The sequence below is a fragment of the Carcharhinus amblyrhynchos genome, unplaced genomic scaffold (genome assembly GCF_965287045.1).
Source record: "Carcharhinus amblyrhynchos unplaced genomic scaffold, sCarAmb.v2.hapA chromosome_275, whole genome shotgun sequence".
NCBI classification, from domain to species: Eukaryota; Metazoa; Chordata; class Chondrichthyes; order Carcharhiniformes; family Carcharhinidae; genus Carcharhinus; species Carcharhinus amblyrhynchos.
In genome coordinates, this window is record NW_027650015.1 from 17,271 (window position 1) to 33,798 (window position 16,528).

General features: G+C 53.4%; 1 protein-coding gene across 3 annotated transcripts in view; it reads right to left on the reverse strand.

The window, feature by feature from the left end:
* Positions 1 to 8,317: 8,317 nt before the first annotated feature.
* pi4kb (phosphatidylinositol 4-kinase, catalytic, beta) overlaps positions 8,318 to 16,528 on the reverse strand; it is a 51,637-nt gene continuing 43,426 nt past the window's right edge. For all 3 annotated transcript variants that reach the window (XM_080183390.1, XM_080183387.1, XM_080183388.1), the window contains 3 exons: positions 15,199 to 15,331; positions 12,427 to 12,547; positions 8,318 to 8,721 (listed from right to left, as the gene is read on the reverse strand). In XM_080183390.1, the coding sequence (XP_080039516.1) occupies positions 8,540 to 8,721; positions 12,427 to 12,547; positions 15,199 to 15,331 (436 nt within the window). In that variant the 3' untranslated portion in view covers positions 8,318 to 8,539. The remainder of the gene's footprint in view (positions 8,722 to 12,426; positions 12,548 to 15,198; positions 15,332 to 16,528) is intronic.

The window sequence follows — 16,528 nt, forward strand, 5'->3', positions numbered from 1 at the left end:
TTTCCCCACCACCAACCCCCCCCACCACCCCTCTCTCCTCCTCTGTGTCCGAGACACCTCCTTATCTTCTCCAGCTAGCCCGTCTATCCTTCCAGACGTTCACCATACTCTCTCAGATTGGCAAAGTCAAGGAAGGGTCCTTTCTCTCTCTCTTTTGTCCCGCTCTGTTTGTCGGAATCTCTCTCCCTAAGCTACCTTGCACAAACTTTTCAGGTACAGGCAAGTTGGTTTGGGAATTTAAGAATTGTGGGTATGGTCTCTTATCTACAGAGCTACCTGCACCATCTAGTGGACGCTGTGCACCTTCTGCAGGCGTGGCCCTCATTCTCACGGTAACTTAAAAGATTATTTCCTTAGTCACCAAGGTGAGACTTACCTTCCCACCGCAATGAGAACCCGCATTCGCCAGGTAACACCGAGAGAGAATTTAGCACCCCTAACCAGCACATCTTTCAGAGGAAACCCATGCAGACACGGGGGGAATGCGCAAACTCCGCACAGACGGTGACCCAAGGCCGGGAATCGAACCCTGGTCCCTGGTGCTGTGAGACAGCAGTGCTAACCCGCCGTGCACTGAGCTGGGAATCGAACCCGGGACCCCGGCGCTGTGAGGCAGCAGTGCTAACCCACTGTGCGCTGAGCTGGGAATCGAACCCGGGACCCTGGTGCTGTGAGGCAGCAGTGCTAACCCACTGTGCGCTGAGCTGGGAATCGAACCCAGGTCCCCGGCGCTGTGGGACAGCGGTGCTAACCCACTGTGCGCTGAGCCAGGAATCGAACCCGGGACCCCGGCGCTGTGAGACAGCAGTGCTAACCCCACTGTGCGCTGAGCCGGGAATCGAACCCAGGTCCCTGGCGCTGTGAGGCAGAGGTGCTAACCCACTGTGCGCTGAGCCGGGAATCGAACCCTGATCCCTGGCGCTGAGAGGCAGCAGTGCTAACCCACTGTGCGCTGAGCCGGGAATCGAACCCGGGTCCCCAGCGCTGTGGGGCAGCGGTGTAAACCCACTGTGCCACCGTGAGGCCCCTGTTAACATGAGCCTACTTGTGACACTAAGAAATAAATTTCATTCTCATCTTCCCCTCCCTCTTGATCTGATTTATTATTGTCACATGTATTGGGACACAGTGAAAAGTATTGTTTCTTGCGCGCTATACAGACAAAGCATACCGTTCATAGAGAAGGAAAGGAGAGGGTGCAGAATGTAGTGTTACAGTCACAGCGAGGGTGTAGAGAAAGATCAGCTTAATGCGAGGTGGGTCCATTCAAAAGTCTGACGGCAGCAGGGAAGAAGCTGTTCTTGAGTCGGTCGGTACGGGACCTCAGACTTTTGTATCTTTTTCCCCGACGGAAGAAGGTGGAAGAGAGAATGTCCGGGGTGTGTGTGGGTGGGGGGGGGAGCACATATCGACTTTAATCCCATTTCTTAGCGAGGATTAGGAGCAGAAGTCGGCAAAATTCCACTCTTGGACTTCCTCCAGGTGGCACAGTGGCAAATAACCTCTTCGATCTGACCCAAATACTCCTTGTCTTTATTCTGAACAAATTTGATCAAATTCTAGTCACTACTGTCCAACTGTAGTTTTTAAGAATTCATTCAGGTCTACTGTTCATCACCCATCCCTAACTGCCCCTCGAGAAGGTGGTGGGGGAGCCGCTATCTTGAACCCACTGCAGTCCCCTTGTGTGTGGGGTAGGTACACCCACAGTGCTGTTAGGGAGGGAGGGAGATCCAGGATTGTTATTGGACAACAGTCAGTCCCCGTGTGTGGGGTAGATACACCCACAGTGCTGTTAGGGAGGGAGTTCTGGGATTGTTATTGGACATCAGTCAGTCCCTGTGTGTGGGGTAGGTACACCCACAGTGCTGTTAGGGAGGGAGTTCCGGGATTGTTATTGGACATCAGTCAGTCCCTGCGTGTGTAGGGTAGGTACACCCACAGTGCTATTAGGGAGGGAGGGAGATCCAGGATTGTTATTGGACATCAGCCAGTCCCCGTGTGTGTGGGGTAGGTACACCCACAGTGCTGTTAGGATGTGTTAGAACCTGAGTTAAGAAAGACTCTTGACTCCTAATTTGTGGTCCTGTGAGGGTCTCAGGAGGCCCAGACAGTGGACTCTGGGTGATGGAACACTAATGCAAAATGGTTTCAAACAATTATCTCCACCCTTCCCTAAATTGGGAATATCTCATTCAGCATCTCAAAGCTTCTGCACTCTGCTGAAGAGGGGTGGTACACTGGGTTAGCATTGCTTCCCCACAGCACCAGGGACCCAAGTCCGATTCCCAACTCAGTTCACTGTCTGAGGTGGAGTCTGCACATTCTCCCCATGTCTGCATGGGTTTCCCCCCACAGTCCGAAATACGTGCTGATTAAGGTGCATCGGCCGTGCTAATTTCTCCCTCAGTGTACCCAAACAGGAGCGTGGCAAGTAGAGAAATTTCAGTAACTCCATCGCAGTGTTGATGTAAGCCAACTTGTGACACTAATAAATAAACTTTACAAAAATGAAACAGTGTCAGTCCTGTGCCCACTCACCTACACCAAGTAGCTCCTGCGCCCATCTCATCTGCCGATCTTCAAGATCCAGGCTAAGGGCAGCTGCCTTTGGGAGTCTGGAATGCTGAACAGGAAGGTGGGATTGAATCGGAAGAGGAGAGGTCATCTACTTACATCAGGGATCTCTTGCACAGCGGGTGAATGTAAAAAGGGACTGAGTAAAATTGACCTGCCATTCTTCTTGTCGAAAGAAATTGACAAAAATGAGACCACTGCTCAGCACCACTACCTCACAGCGCCAGGGATCCGGGTTCGATTCCCAGCTCGGGTCAGTCTGTGTAGAGCTCGCACTTTCTCTCTGTGGCTAAATTGTCCATTAGTGTCCAAAGATGTGTAGGTTAGGGTGGATTGGCCGTGCTAAATTGTCCCTTAGTGTCCAAAGATGTGCAGGTTAGGGTGGATTGGCCGTGCTAAATTCTCTGTGTCAGGGGGACTAGCTAAAGTAAATACATGGGGCGATGGGGACAGGGCCTGGGTGGGATCGTGCAGGGTACAGACTCGATGGGCTGAATGGCTTCCTCCTGCTAGGAGGGATTCTATGACAAATCAAATAACGTGGAGAGGCAAGTTAAAAGGGGCCGCCCGCAAAAAATAGAACTGCCCAAAAAGTGGAAAGGAAAAAAACTCAAAATATTAAAACTTAAAATGTGGTTGACGGGGTTAATGGCAACGTCCCAGTCCCTGCGGTGCCCAGCGAGTATGGACAGCCTCCAAAACTGAGCTACCAGGGAGGAGGAAGTGCCTAAAATGTAAGATTTGTAAGAGAGGGGTGGGGGGGGGGAGAAAGGGGGTAATGGAAGGTTGAAGGGTGGGTTGGGGGTCCAATGTCAGGGTGACAATGAGGGGTGGGGGTCATGATGGGGTGCGCAGCCAGATTAGCCGCATGCGGGATGGGCCAGTGGGCAGAGGTGGGGGGGTGGTGGGCAGCTAGTAAGTACCTCTGGGGATAGTCCTTGGGGGTGGGGGTGGTGAGGTGTCAGTCTAGGTCTTTACAGCACTTCCCCAAAAAGTTGGAGGAGATCTTGACCCTTCAGTTCTTCTGGTGGATTAACCTTCGACACGGTGGGAACCTTCTGGAAGGTGCGATTTAAAATGGGGGGTGAATTCTGGAGCTGAGTGGGGGTGGTGGGTGAGGAGGGGCGGGGGGGGGGTGGTGCTGGAGGAGGGGGTTCCCCCGCTGGTTGGGAGTCTGGAGTGTGGTAGCGCTCTCCGCACACAGTCACTTACCTCAGTCACAGAATCTCTACAGTGCAGGAGGCAGCCATTCGGCCCATCGATACTGCACTGACCACAATCCCACCCAGGCCCCATCATCATTATAACGCCACGTAATCCCCCTGACACTAAGGGGCAATCCCACCCTGATCTGTTCCCACTAACCCCAAGTATTTATCCCTCTAAATTCCCCTAACACGCACACCTTTGGGCACTAAGGGGCAATTTAGCACGGCCAATCCATCTAACTCACGCATTTTCGGACTGTGGGAGGAAACCGGAGCATCCGGAGGAACTCTGCACAGACACGGGGAGAATGTGCAGCCTCCGCACAGACCGTGACCCAAGCGGGGAATCGAACCCGGGTCCCTGGCGCTGTGAGGCAGCGGTGCTAACCCACTGTGTCGCCCAAAGAATCCTTGCGTCCGACTTGATTCTTATCCCCCTAAACTCCCGTGTAAACGCAAGCCAAACCTTCAGCTCAGCCCAGGAAGTTGTGGAGTCCTTGGAACTTATTCAAAGCCGAGATGGATAGGTTTTTAAATCAGTCGGGGGATGGGGGAGGGAGCTGAAGCAGGGAAGTGGACTTGGGGGTTGTTGGATCAGCTATGATGTCAGAGAGATGAGGAGCCGGCTCCGACTGCCTAACCCTGTTACGGTTTCTTACGGTATCCTCGCAGCCTCTCCGCAACCCCTCCACGTTAACTGTTTCCCCCCCACAAAAAAAAAGACATTCAAGGTTGGCAGGAGGCAATCACGTGTTGTCATTTTTGCTTTTAATTAATTAGTCACGAGACGGCACATACAAAAACCAAAAATGAATGGAGGGGGGGGGGAGGAAGAAAAAAAAAATCGGAGAGATAAAAAGAGGAAACAAAAAAAACAACGGAGGAGTTAAACTTCTCGGGAGCGGAACACATAATACAGGGCGGTGGGGAGGGAGAGGAGAAGGTAGATGGAGACAGGAACCTGTAGAGAAACAGGGGCGACAACTGTACAGTAGTAAGAAAAAAAATAATTCGAGATTCCAAAGCATGATACAGCCAACTGAGATCCCACCCTGGCAGGGTCTAAAAGTTCTCAGTGAAAGGCCAGGCTTCCACATTTACAACGAGAGTGAGATCCGAGGTTTCCGAAACGTGCATTATATATATATGTACGTATATATATCAAAAACAAAAAAAAAGGGAGAAATTTTTTTTTTTTTAAATACACCTTTATATGTACAAAAGTCTCCACGTCCCTCGGGGAGTTGTTGTTGTGGGGGGCAGGGGAGATGGGACTGTCCCCTTCCGCGACGAGTAGATTTTTTTTGGGGGGGGGGGGGTGGGGATAAGGGATCTCTGGATACACGCGCGCGCGCACACACAACTTCCCGTTAAAAAAAAACTGGTTCCAGCTTGGAGGAGCACGGGGTCACGAGGCTCTCGGGGAGGCAGAACTGCAGACAGTGGGGTTTTTTTTTGGGGGGGGGGTGGGTGGGTGTGTGGTTGTTGAGGGGGGTGGGGGGGGGGGGGGGGAATGAAGCAGCAGTACTGGCTCCCCCCCCCCCCCCCCCCTGGAATGTGTGGCTGGCGCTCCCCAGAGCGAGGGGTAGCGAGCGCGTAGGTACGACAGGGAAGGAGGGTAGGGAAGAGGGGGTCGATATTTAGCAGCTCCAACATTCTGGGAGGGAGGGCGGAAGGATGGGGGGGGGGGGTGGTGGTGGGAAAGGGGGAGCGTTACGAGCTCCGTGAAGAATCCTCAGTCAGTCATCGGCTGGTGTGGGTATCGGCTGCTACTGTGGGAGCAATAGACGGTGCCAACCGATGTGAATCCCTGGTAATGTTTACAACATTGACATCAATAGGGTGTAGAGAGAGAGAGAGAGAGAGAGAGAGAGAAAAAACGGGGGTTAGATACAGAGTAAAGCTCCCTCTACACTGTATCTAACCCCAAGCTGTATCTGTCCTGGGAGTGTTTGATGGGGGGGACAGAGTAAAGCTCCCTCTACACTGTCCCCCCATCAAACACTCCCAGGACAGGTACAGCACGGGGTTAGATACAGAGTAAAGCTCCCTCTACACTGTCCCCCCATCAAACACTCCCAGGACAGGTACAGCACGGGGTTAGATACAGAGTAAAGCTCCCTCTACACTGTCCCCCCCATCAAACACTCCCAGGACAGGTACAGCATGGGGTTAGATACAGAGTAAAGCTCCCTCTACACTGTCCCCCCATCAAACACTCCCAGGACAGGTACAGCACGGGGTTAGATACAGAGTAAAGCTCCCTCTACACTGTCCCCCCCATCAAACACCCCCCAGGACAGGTACAGCACGGGGTTAGATACAGAGTAAAGCTCCCTCTACACTGTCCCCCCCATCAAACACTCCCAGGACAGGGACAGCACAGGGTTAGATACAGAGTAAAGCTCCCTCTACACTGTCCCCCCATCAAACACTCCCAGGACAGGGACAGCACGGGGTTAGATACAGAGTAAAGCTCCCTCTACACTGTCTCCCCATCAAACACTCCCAGGACAGGGACAGCACGGGGTTAGATACAGAGTAAAGCTCCCTCTACACTGTCTCCCCCATCAAACACTCCCAGGACAGGTACAGCACGGGGTTAGATACAGAGTAAAGCTCCCTCTACACTGTCTCCCCATCAAACACTCCCAGGACAGGTACAGCACGGGGTTAGATACAGAGTAAAGCTCCCTCTACACTGTCCCCCCATCAAACACTCCCAGGACAGGTACAGCACGGGGTTAGATACAAGAGTTGCTCTGACACGTATCGAGTGTGTAAGTGAACATGGCAGCCTTTACGAGTGTGATTAAGTTCTCTGACGGGGCAGGAAGCTGCACTGGACAAGAAGGAATTTCTAACTGGGTGCGAACGGTAACCTTCATTCGAAAACGTTTAACCAAGTGGCTCGATGCGGGAGTTCTGCTCCATCGATTTAAAACAAAACAGCTTCACAAATAATAACGCTGCTCCCTCAGTGCCTCGCAAGATGGTGGCCACGTCCATTAATGGTCTGGTTCCAGGTGCCGAGCATTTGTACAAGGAGGAACTCTCCCTCTCCCACTCAAGGTCCTGCAACGCCGGGTTGTGTGTGTGTGTGTGTGTGTGTGTGTGTGTGTGTCAGTGTCTGAGTGTGTACTGAGCAGCGGGTGCGTGTGTACCAAGTAGCATGTCCCCCCTCGAGTGTGTACCAAGCGGCGTGTCCCCCCTCGAGTGTGTGCCAAGCAGTGCTTGCAACTGTGTACACCAAAATAAGCGCGTGAGATTGAGTGCATATCGAGTGACGTACACCAAGTGGTGCGTGCAACGTAAGAAGGCGTACCAAGCCGAGCGTGTACCGAAAGCCGCGTGCATCAAAAAGGTGCGTGCAGGCAAGAGCGCGTACTGAGCGACGGGCACAACTGTGTATAGTGAACTGCGTGCGCGCGACTGGGGTGTACACCGAGCGTGGCGTGTATACACACACACACACACCCCAAGTGTGACAGGGTTGTCCCAAACGTGGTGTGCGTGCACGAGGGCGTATCAGGAGGCGGGTGCGGATACGGATAGAAGACGAAACTTGTCTTTCTCCCCTGCCCCCAGCCCAACTCAGGACACCCCGCAAGCCTAACAGCCAAGGGGGACCCACTCGTTAAAAAAAAAACCTAACGTCACGCTGGAGGCAGCGAGCTGTGACACAAAGCGGGAGAGAGGGTACAAATACCTACACTCCCAACATCATTGCCCCTTGTCCTGTGCATGGGAGGTGTGGGGGGGGGGGGTGGAAACGAGTGAGGAGGGGGGGAGTGGGTAAAAGCGTTACAGACACACACCTCTTCCCCCACCCTCCCTATCTCCTGGTCTCTGAACAGGTACTTGGCACCTCTTGGGGTGCGGGGCTCGGTCAAATCTGATGCAAAGATTCTCTCTCTCTCTCTCACATTAACAGGAGGTTGCTTTTAAAAAAAAACAGAACAGGGAAATAAGGGCGTGGAAGGGAATTTTGGGGGAAGAGGTCACTGTGCAAACCCTACCCCCCCTCTGTCGGTCCTTCCCCGTCCCCACCCCCCAGGGGGGGGGGGGGGGAGAACGGGTGCGCGCAGGTCATTCCCGCCAGCAGAGAGAGAGAGAGAGAGAGAGAGAGAGAGAGAGAGGAGACCCTCGCTACGGCTCAACCTCGCCGTCGGACGCTCAGTGCTGCCGTTACCGTACCTTTAAGTCCCCGTCCACACGTCTCTCTCTCTATCTCCCCCCCGCCTCAAACCCACCATCTAGGTATGGAACCCCCCCCCCCCCCCCCACACCACCCCCACCCAAAAAGTCTGGGCACGCAAACCCCCGTCCCCGTCTCCTCCATCCCTCCCTTCAGCGCTTTTAGTCCAAGTCCCGCAGTCGTGCCTGAGATAAACGAGATCGCTTGCCTGCCGGGAGGGAGGGAGGGAGGGAGGGAGGGAGGGAGGGAGGGAGGTAGGTAGGTAGGGAGGGAGGGGGAAACGGAGGTGGGGTAGGGAGAGAGGAGGAGGGGGGGGGTGTGGAAAAGAGAGAGAGAGAGAGAGAGAGAGACAGAGAGAGAGTTGGGGGGCAAGGGAGAGAGGAGGTCAGGGAGAGGTGGGAGGTGAACAGTTGCAGTCGAGGTCCTCGCTCCCTCGCTGGCGCTCTCTCTCTCTCTCTCGCTTTCCCGTGCGTTCCCCCCCCACCCCTCCGCGGTTCCTGGGAGGGCTGGCGGAGGGGACGGAGAGCTGGGGAAGTGGGGGAGGGGGAGAAATTATTCACATGATGCCATTGGTCAGGTACTGAAAGCCATCGTAGAGCTTGGTGGTGAGGGAGCGCATGCTGCCATCCACCATCTGCTCGATCAAACCCTGTAGCTGCTCCTCAGTCAGGTTCATGTGGAAACGTTCCTTCAGGTGCCGGATGGTTCCGGAGCCATGGAAACAGGGAAGCTGGGAGCCTGGAGAATTCACACACAGGGGGGGAGAGAGGGAGAGAGAGAGAGAGAGAAAAGCTGCTTTAAGCTGGCGAACAGGAATGGATCTCCAACCACACTCAATTACTGTAAACGTTTAGCAAGGCGCCCACCCTCCCCCACAGCGCGGCGCTCCCTCGGCGCCCACCCTCCCCCACAGCGCGGCGCTCCCTCGGCGCCCACCCTCCCCCACAGCGCGGCGCTCCCCACACAGTGCGGCGCTCACCCTCCCCACACAGTGCGGCGCTCCCTCGGCACTGACCCTCCCCACACAGTGCGGCGCTCCCTCAGACCTGGCAGTGCCAGTTTTGGGTGGGACTACCCTTCCTTCCCTCCCTCCCACACACACACACAGGTACTGGGGCACCTCTGGCACAGGCAACCATCACTGCCCATTCCTCCCAGCTGCTGAAGGTGGTGCTAGTTAGCCCCCAACACCACCGCTGCCTGAGGGGCAACTGGAACCAGCCACATTGATCTGGACCTTGGCTCACCTGTGGGCTGGAGCAGGTCAGGAGGGCACAGGGGCAACGGATGTGTCCCAGGCCCCGCTGCGAGCCTGCCTCCCTCGGCCCATTCCCCCTCTCCCTCCTCCCTGCTCCTGTGCCTGCCTCCCCCCCTGCATGCCCCTAGCTCCCTGTCCCCCCCAGTTTCCCTCTCCCTCCTCACCCACCATAGATGCAAGGTGATGCATTTTGGTAGATCGAACCAGGGCAGGACTTAATCAGTTAATGGTCGGGCGTTGGGGGGTTAGTTATAGAACAAAGAGATCTAGGGGTACAGGTTTATAGCTCCTTGAAAGGGGAGTCACAGGCGGACAGAGTGGTGAAGAAGGCATTCGGCATGCTTGGTTTCATCGGTCAGAACATTGAATACAGGAGTTGGGACGTCTTGTTGAAGTTGTACAAGACATTGGTAAGGCCACACTTGGAATACTGTGTACAGTTCTGGTCACCCTATTATAGAAAGGATATTATTAAACTAGAAAGAGTGCAGAAAAGATTTACTAGGATGCTACCGGGACTTGATGGATTGAGTGATAAGGAGAGGCTGGATAGACTGGGACTTTTTTCTCTGGAGTGTAGGAGGCTGAGGGGTGATCTTATAGAGGTCTATAAAATAATGAGGGGCACAGATCAGCTAGATAGTCAATATCTTTTCCCAAAGGTAGGGGAGTCTAAAACTAGAGGGCAGAGGTTTAAGGTGAGAGGGGAGAGATACAAAAGGGTCCAGAGGGGTAATTTTTTCACCCAGAGGGTGGTGAGTGTCTGGAATGAGCTGCCAGAGGTAGTAGTAGAGGCAGGTACAATTTTGGCTTTTAAAAAGCGTTTAGACAGTTACACGGGTACAACAGGTATAGAGGGATACGGGCCAAATGTGGGCAATTGGGATTAGCTTAGGGGTTTAAAAAAAAAGGGCAGCGTGAACAAGATGGGCCAAAGAGCCTGACCACCTCCCACCCCCTGCCTCCCCCCTGTCCCCTCTCCACATCCCTCCCCTCTACATTCCTCTCCCTCCCTGTCCCTCCTCCACATGTTCCTCCGCGTCCCTCCCCTCTCCCTGTCCCCTCTCCACGTTCCTCTCCCTCCTTGTCCCTCCCCTCCCCTCTCCCTGCTGTCCGGACACACTCGGCTTTGAGGTTGTCTGTTTCTTGCTGACTGACACTCACACAGTAAATCTCGCAGAGCTAGCACCTGCCTGGCCTGTGAACTTCCTGAGCAACTCTCGTCATCACCTGTAGGATAAACTGACCAGGACACTGCATTAGGCAAGGATCTTTGAATCGCGGTGAACAGCAAACTGTCCTGTGGTTCAGTCTCTCTCTCTCTGCCTCTCACACTGACCATTTCTCTCTCTCTCTGCCTCTCACACCGTGTCTCTCTCTCTCTCCCTCCCTCCCAGACTGACCGTCGCTCTCTCTGCCTCTCGCACTGACTGTCTCTCTCTCTCTCTGCCTCTCACACTAACCGTCTCTCTCTCTCTGCCTCTCACACTAACCATCTCTCTCTCTCTCTGCCTCTCGCACTGACCGTCTCTCTCTCTCTCTGCCTCTCACACTGTGTCTCTCTCTCTCTCTCTCTCTCCCTCCCTCTCGCACTGACCGTCCCTCTCTCTCTCTCTCTCTGCCTCTCGCACCATGTCTCTCTCTCTCTTGGACTGACCGTCGCTCTCTCTGCTTCTCATACTGTGTGTCTCTCTCCGCCTCTCACACTGACCATCTCTCTCTCTCTCTGCCTCTCGCACCATGTCTCTCTCGGACTGACCGTCGCTCTCTCTGCTTCTCATACTGTGTGTCTCTCTCCGCCTCTCGCACTGACCGTCTCTCTCTCTCTCTGCCTCTCACACCATGTCTCTCTCTCTCTCCCTCTCGCACTGACCATCTCTCTCTCTCTCTCTGCCTCTCACACCGTGTCTCTCTCTCTCTCCCCCTCTCGGACTGACCGTCGCTCTCTCTGCTTCTCATACTGTGTGTCTCTCTCCGCCTCTCACACTGACCGTCTCTCTCTCTGCCTCTCACACTGACCGTCTCTCTCTCTCTCTGCCTCTCGCACCATGTCTCTCTCGGACTGACCGTCGCTCTCTCTGCTTCTCATACTGTGTGTCTCTCTCCGCCTCTCGCACTGACCGTCTCTCTCTCTCTCTGCCTCTCACACCATGTCTCTCTCTCTCTCCCTCTCACACTGACCATCTCTCTCTCTCTCTCTGCCTCTCACACCGTGTCTCTCTCTCTCTCCCCCTCTCGGACTGACCGTCGCTCTCTCTGCTTCTCATACTGTGTGTCTCTCTCCGCCTCTCACACTGACCGTCTCTCTCTCTGCCTCTCACACTGACCGTCTCTCTCTCTCTCTCTCTCTGCCTCTCACACTGACCGTCTCTCTCTCTCTCTCTGTGATACAGGAGTATTCAGCAGTATCTGAATTGACTGGCGGGGGGAGCTGTGATGTTCAGGGCAGATCACCTCGAGTCTCATTCTCCAGTTGAGGCTGCCTTAAGCCAGCTCAGACCTCTCAGGACTTGCTGTACCGAGAGGGGGCAGTTACCCAGGTTTCCTGGTCCATGGGGCACCCAGCGGGTAAAGGGGGGCAGTGTAGGTATGCTGCGCTGGGTAGAGCGGGAGCGTGTTTGATTGTACAGGATCCTGAGGCATGGGGGGGGGGGGGGGTGGTAAACGACAGAGTGTATACCTTTCCCGTGTACCTCTCTCTCACCCCCACTGTCCACCTGTCAGTCCCATTCCAGGGTTCTCCCTCCACCTTCTTTCCCCACCCACCTCTCCCTGGGTCTCTCTCTCGCGCACGCGCACACACAAACTCTTGCACGTACGTACACACACACACACACACACACACACACACACACACACACACACACACACACACACACACACACACACACACACACAAACACAATAATTATCCGTTCACATTCACACATCTCTGTCCCTTCCCAATCATCCCGAGTCCACGTGGAACCAAACCAGCAAGTTGAGAAGGTTCTGAGGGGCCGACCCACCCAGGGGGCAAAACCCCCACTTCCCCCCCCATGACACGTCACACTACAACTCCTGTCCCCCAGGGTACCAGCAGCGAGGGAGAGAGAAAGAGAGGGAATCACAAACGCAATGACAATCCCCACCCGTTGGTCCCTTGACAACAACTGGCCCAGCGGGGAGGGGAACGGCGCACGCACCTTGCTGCATTATCTCTACAATCTGAGCCACTTTATCCATGTGCTTACGAGCTGCGATCAGCCCCTGTAGCATCAACATCTTGTAATAGTTGAACATGTCCCCATCCAAGCCTCCCATCACCTGCAGGGAAAGCAACGTACACAGAAATACTTTAGAGAAATCCATTAAGAGTTTATACATTACAGTGGTTTTGTTTGTAATTGATAAAAGTTCTTGCTAATTTTTCTTACTGTACGTGTTAACTATATTCTTAAATAAAACTTGGTTTGGTAAAAGCTCCCTACTGGCTCATTCGAATCTTACCTGAATGTGGAACATCTCGTGCTTATCTCAGCCTCATTCAAGATGCAAAACTTATGGTTCAGGCTGTCTCCACGTAACACTGTGGGGTTTCTAATCTGAACCATAATAATCTACATATTAGCTTTTTGCAACTCATGCACAGGGATACCCAGATCCCGCTGCATCCCAAAGTCTCTCTCCAGCTAGTAAATCAGTTGGCCTTTCCATTTCTTGACCAAAAATTGGATGACCTTACACTTATCCAAGTTAAACCGCATCTACCACATTTTGGCCCACTCACCCAACCTATCCATTTCTACGTTTCTTTGTTCTTCGTTCCAAGTTGCGGTTCCACCTATTTTAGTGTTATCTGCAAATCTGGTGATGGTTTCTTCTCAGAATCCCTACAGCGCAGAAGGAGGTCATTTGGCCCATCGAGTCTGCACCCACAACAATCCCACCCAGGCCCTATCCTGTTAACCCCATGGGTTTACTCTAGCTGGTCCCTGTGACACTAAGGGACAATTTAGCATGGCCAATCCACCCTAACCTACACATCTTTGGACACTAAGGGACAATTTAGCATGGCCAATCCACCCTAACCTGCACAACTTTCGGACTGTGGGAGGAACTCAAGAGCACCCAGAGGAAACCCAACACATGCTGCTACTCTTTACCTGTAAAGTTTAAGGTTTATTTATTAGTGTCACAAGTTGGCTTACATTAACACTGCGATGAAGTTACTGTGAATATCTCCCTAGTCACCACACTTTGGGTACAGAGGGACAATTTAGCACGGCCAATCCACCCTAACCCGCACATCTTTAGGACTGTGGGAGGAAACCGGAGCACCCAGAGGAAACCCATGCAGACACAGGGAGAACGTGCAGACTCCACACAGACAGTGACCCGAGCCGGGAATCGAACCCGGGTCCCTGGCGCTGTGAGGCAGTAGTGCTAACCCCGCTGTGTCTCCCGTAGCCCTGAAGAGGAGTCACACGGAGACAAAACTTCTACTCTCTGCGCAGGTGCCTCCAGCGATAATCCAGCGTTCCTGTTCTCATTTTGTTTTGGGGCGCTGGCATCTCGCTGGCCAGCCCGAGACCCCCCTCCTCGAGCCCCACCTCCCTCCACGGCCCCCTTTCAAGCCCTGCCCTCCCCATGCAACTATTCCCTCTATTCTGGCTCACACATGGGAGGTGCACTTTGTTGTCTGGTCAAAAGAAGTGACAAGGGGTTCGACGAGTCAAACTGGTCTCACCCTGTGGGATCCCAAGAGCCCAGTGCTGGAACCGCATGCTCGCCAGCGCACCCTATAGTTAACTATAGACAGTACAGTTAAGAAAGCCCCACCAACGCCTCTACTTTCTCAGAAGACTAAGGAAATTTGACACGTCCGCTACGACTCTCACCAACTTTTACAGATGCCCCATAGAAAGCATTCTTTCTGGTTGTATCACAGCTCGGTCTGGGCTCCTGCTCTGCCCAAGACCGCAAGGAACTACAAAAGGGTGGTGAATGTAGCCCCAATCCCATCACGCAATCCAGCCTCCCATCCGTCGACTCCGTCTACACTTCCCGCTGCCTCGGGGAAAAACAGCCGGCATAATCAAGGACCCCCCCCCCCCCAACCACACACCCTGGACATTCTCTCTTCCACCTTCTTCCATCAGGAGAAAGGTGCAAAAGTCTGAGGTCCCGTACCGACCGACTCAAGAACGGCTTCTTCCCTGCTGCTATCAGACTCTTGAATGGACCTACCTCGCATTAAGTTGATCTTTCTCTACACCCTCGCTGTGACTGTAACACTACATTCTGCACCCTCTCCTTTCCTTCTCTATGAACGGTATGCTTTGTCTGTATAGCACGCAAGAAACAATACTTTTCACTGTGTCCCAATACAGTGGCACAGTAGCAAGCACTGCTGCCTCACAGCGCCAGGGACCCGGGTGCGATTCCCAGCCTCGGGTCACTGTCTGTGCGGAGTCTGCACGTTCTCCTCGTGTCTGTGTGGGTTTCCTCCGGGTGCTCCAGTTTCCTCCCACAGTCTGGAAGGTGTGCTGGTTAGGGTGCATTAACCTGAACAGGCGCCGGAGTGTGGCGACGAGGGGATTTTCACAGTAACTTCCTTGCAGTGTGAATGTAAGCCGACTCGTGACTGTAACGAACTTTAACAATAAATCAAATCTATGTACTCTATGAATGGTATGCTTTGTCTGTATAGGGTGCCAGAAACAATACTTTTCACTGTATCCCAATACATGTGACAATAATAAATCAAATCTACGTACTCTATGAACAGCATGCTTTGTCTGTATAGCGCGCAAGAAACAATACTTTTCACTGTACCAATAATAAATTAAATCACCCCTGCGCCTCTCCGTGACTGGGACCTGACCTATAGGCCCCCTGAGCCTGGTCGGTGACGGGCCTGAACGGTGGGTTTTTAATTAGGTTGGGACAGCAGCGAGGGTGGGGGGGGAACTTACGTCTACAAACTCGCTGGTGAGCTTGAAGGCAGACGTCTCGAAGCCCAGGTTGCGAGGGGAGCTGGACAGGATGAAGCCAAAGTCTATGTGGATGATGTGGCCCTCGGAGTCCAGAAGAATATTGCCGTTATGTCTGAAAGATTTAAAAAAAAAAGGTAATGGTTTAGAGCTCGCCCGGAAGGAGAAGCGTGCCTTTACACTTGGCGAATTCGGGATAACGCGAATCGACGAGAGGTCACCCACTTTGTCCTTCCTGTCCCTGCCACCAATCATCATCTGAAGGGGAAAACGCAACGAGACCGGGACGTCACGGTGGGACAGAATGCCTACAGGGCAGAAAGAGGCCATTCGGCCCATCGAGGGTGCACCAACTACAATCCCACCCAGGCCCTATTCCAACAACCACAGACATTTACTCTAGCGAGTCCACCTGACATAAGAAATAGGAGGAGTAGGCCATCCAGCCCCTTCGAGCCTGCCCCGCCATTCAATAAGATCATGGCTGATCTGTCGTGGCTCAGTTCCACTTTCCCGCTTTCTCCCCTTAATTCCCCTGTCTGTCAGAAACCTATCTACCCGTGACTTCAATATATTTAGCGAGGCAGCCTCCACCACTTCAACGGGCAGAGAATTCCAGAGATTCACCACCCTTTGAGTGAAGAAGTTCCTCCTCAACTCTGATCTAAACTGCTCCCCCCTTATCTTGAGGCTGTGCCCTCTAGTCCTGCTGTCCTTTCTAAGTGGGAAGAATCTCTCTACCTCTACCCTATCTATCCCCTTCATTATCTTATATGTCTCTATAAGATCCCCCCTCACCCTTCTAAACTCCAACGAGTACAGACCCAGTCTATTTAATCTCTCTTTATAGTCCAACCCCCTCATCTCCGGTATCAGCCGAGTGAACCTCCTCTGCACTCCCTCCAAGGCCAATATATCCTTGCGTAAGTGCGGCGACCAAAACTGCACACAGTACTCCAGCTGCGGCCTCACCAGTGCCCTGTACAGTTGCAGCAAGGCCTCCCTACTTTTATATTCAATCCCCCTCGCTATGAAGGCCAGCATCCCACTCACCTTCTTGATCAGTGTTAAGCGTTAGTTTGCAGAGGAAACATCAACTTATCCTTTATAAGGCTCTGGACTAACCCTGCCCGTCCCCCACACTTCCAGGGCGGAACTTTCCAGACCCCAAACACTCGCTGGGTGAGGCTTTTTCTCCCCCTTCCTTTGAGAAAAGAAAAAATTGCTTCAAATCCGTGTCCCTCTCATTCTCTTACGAGGGGGGAAACTAGGTTTCTCCCTCTGTCCAGGCCTCGTGACCACAGCACAGTGG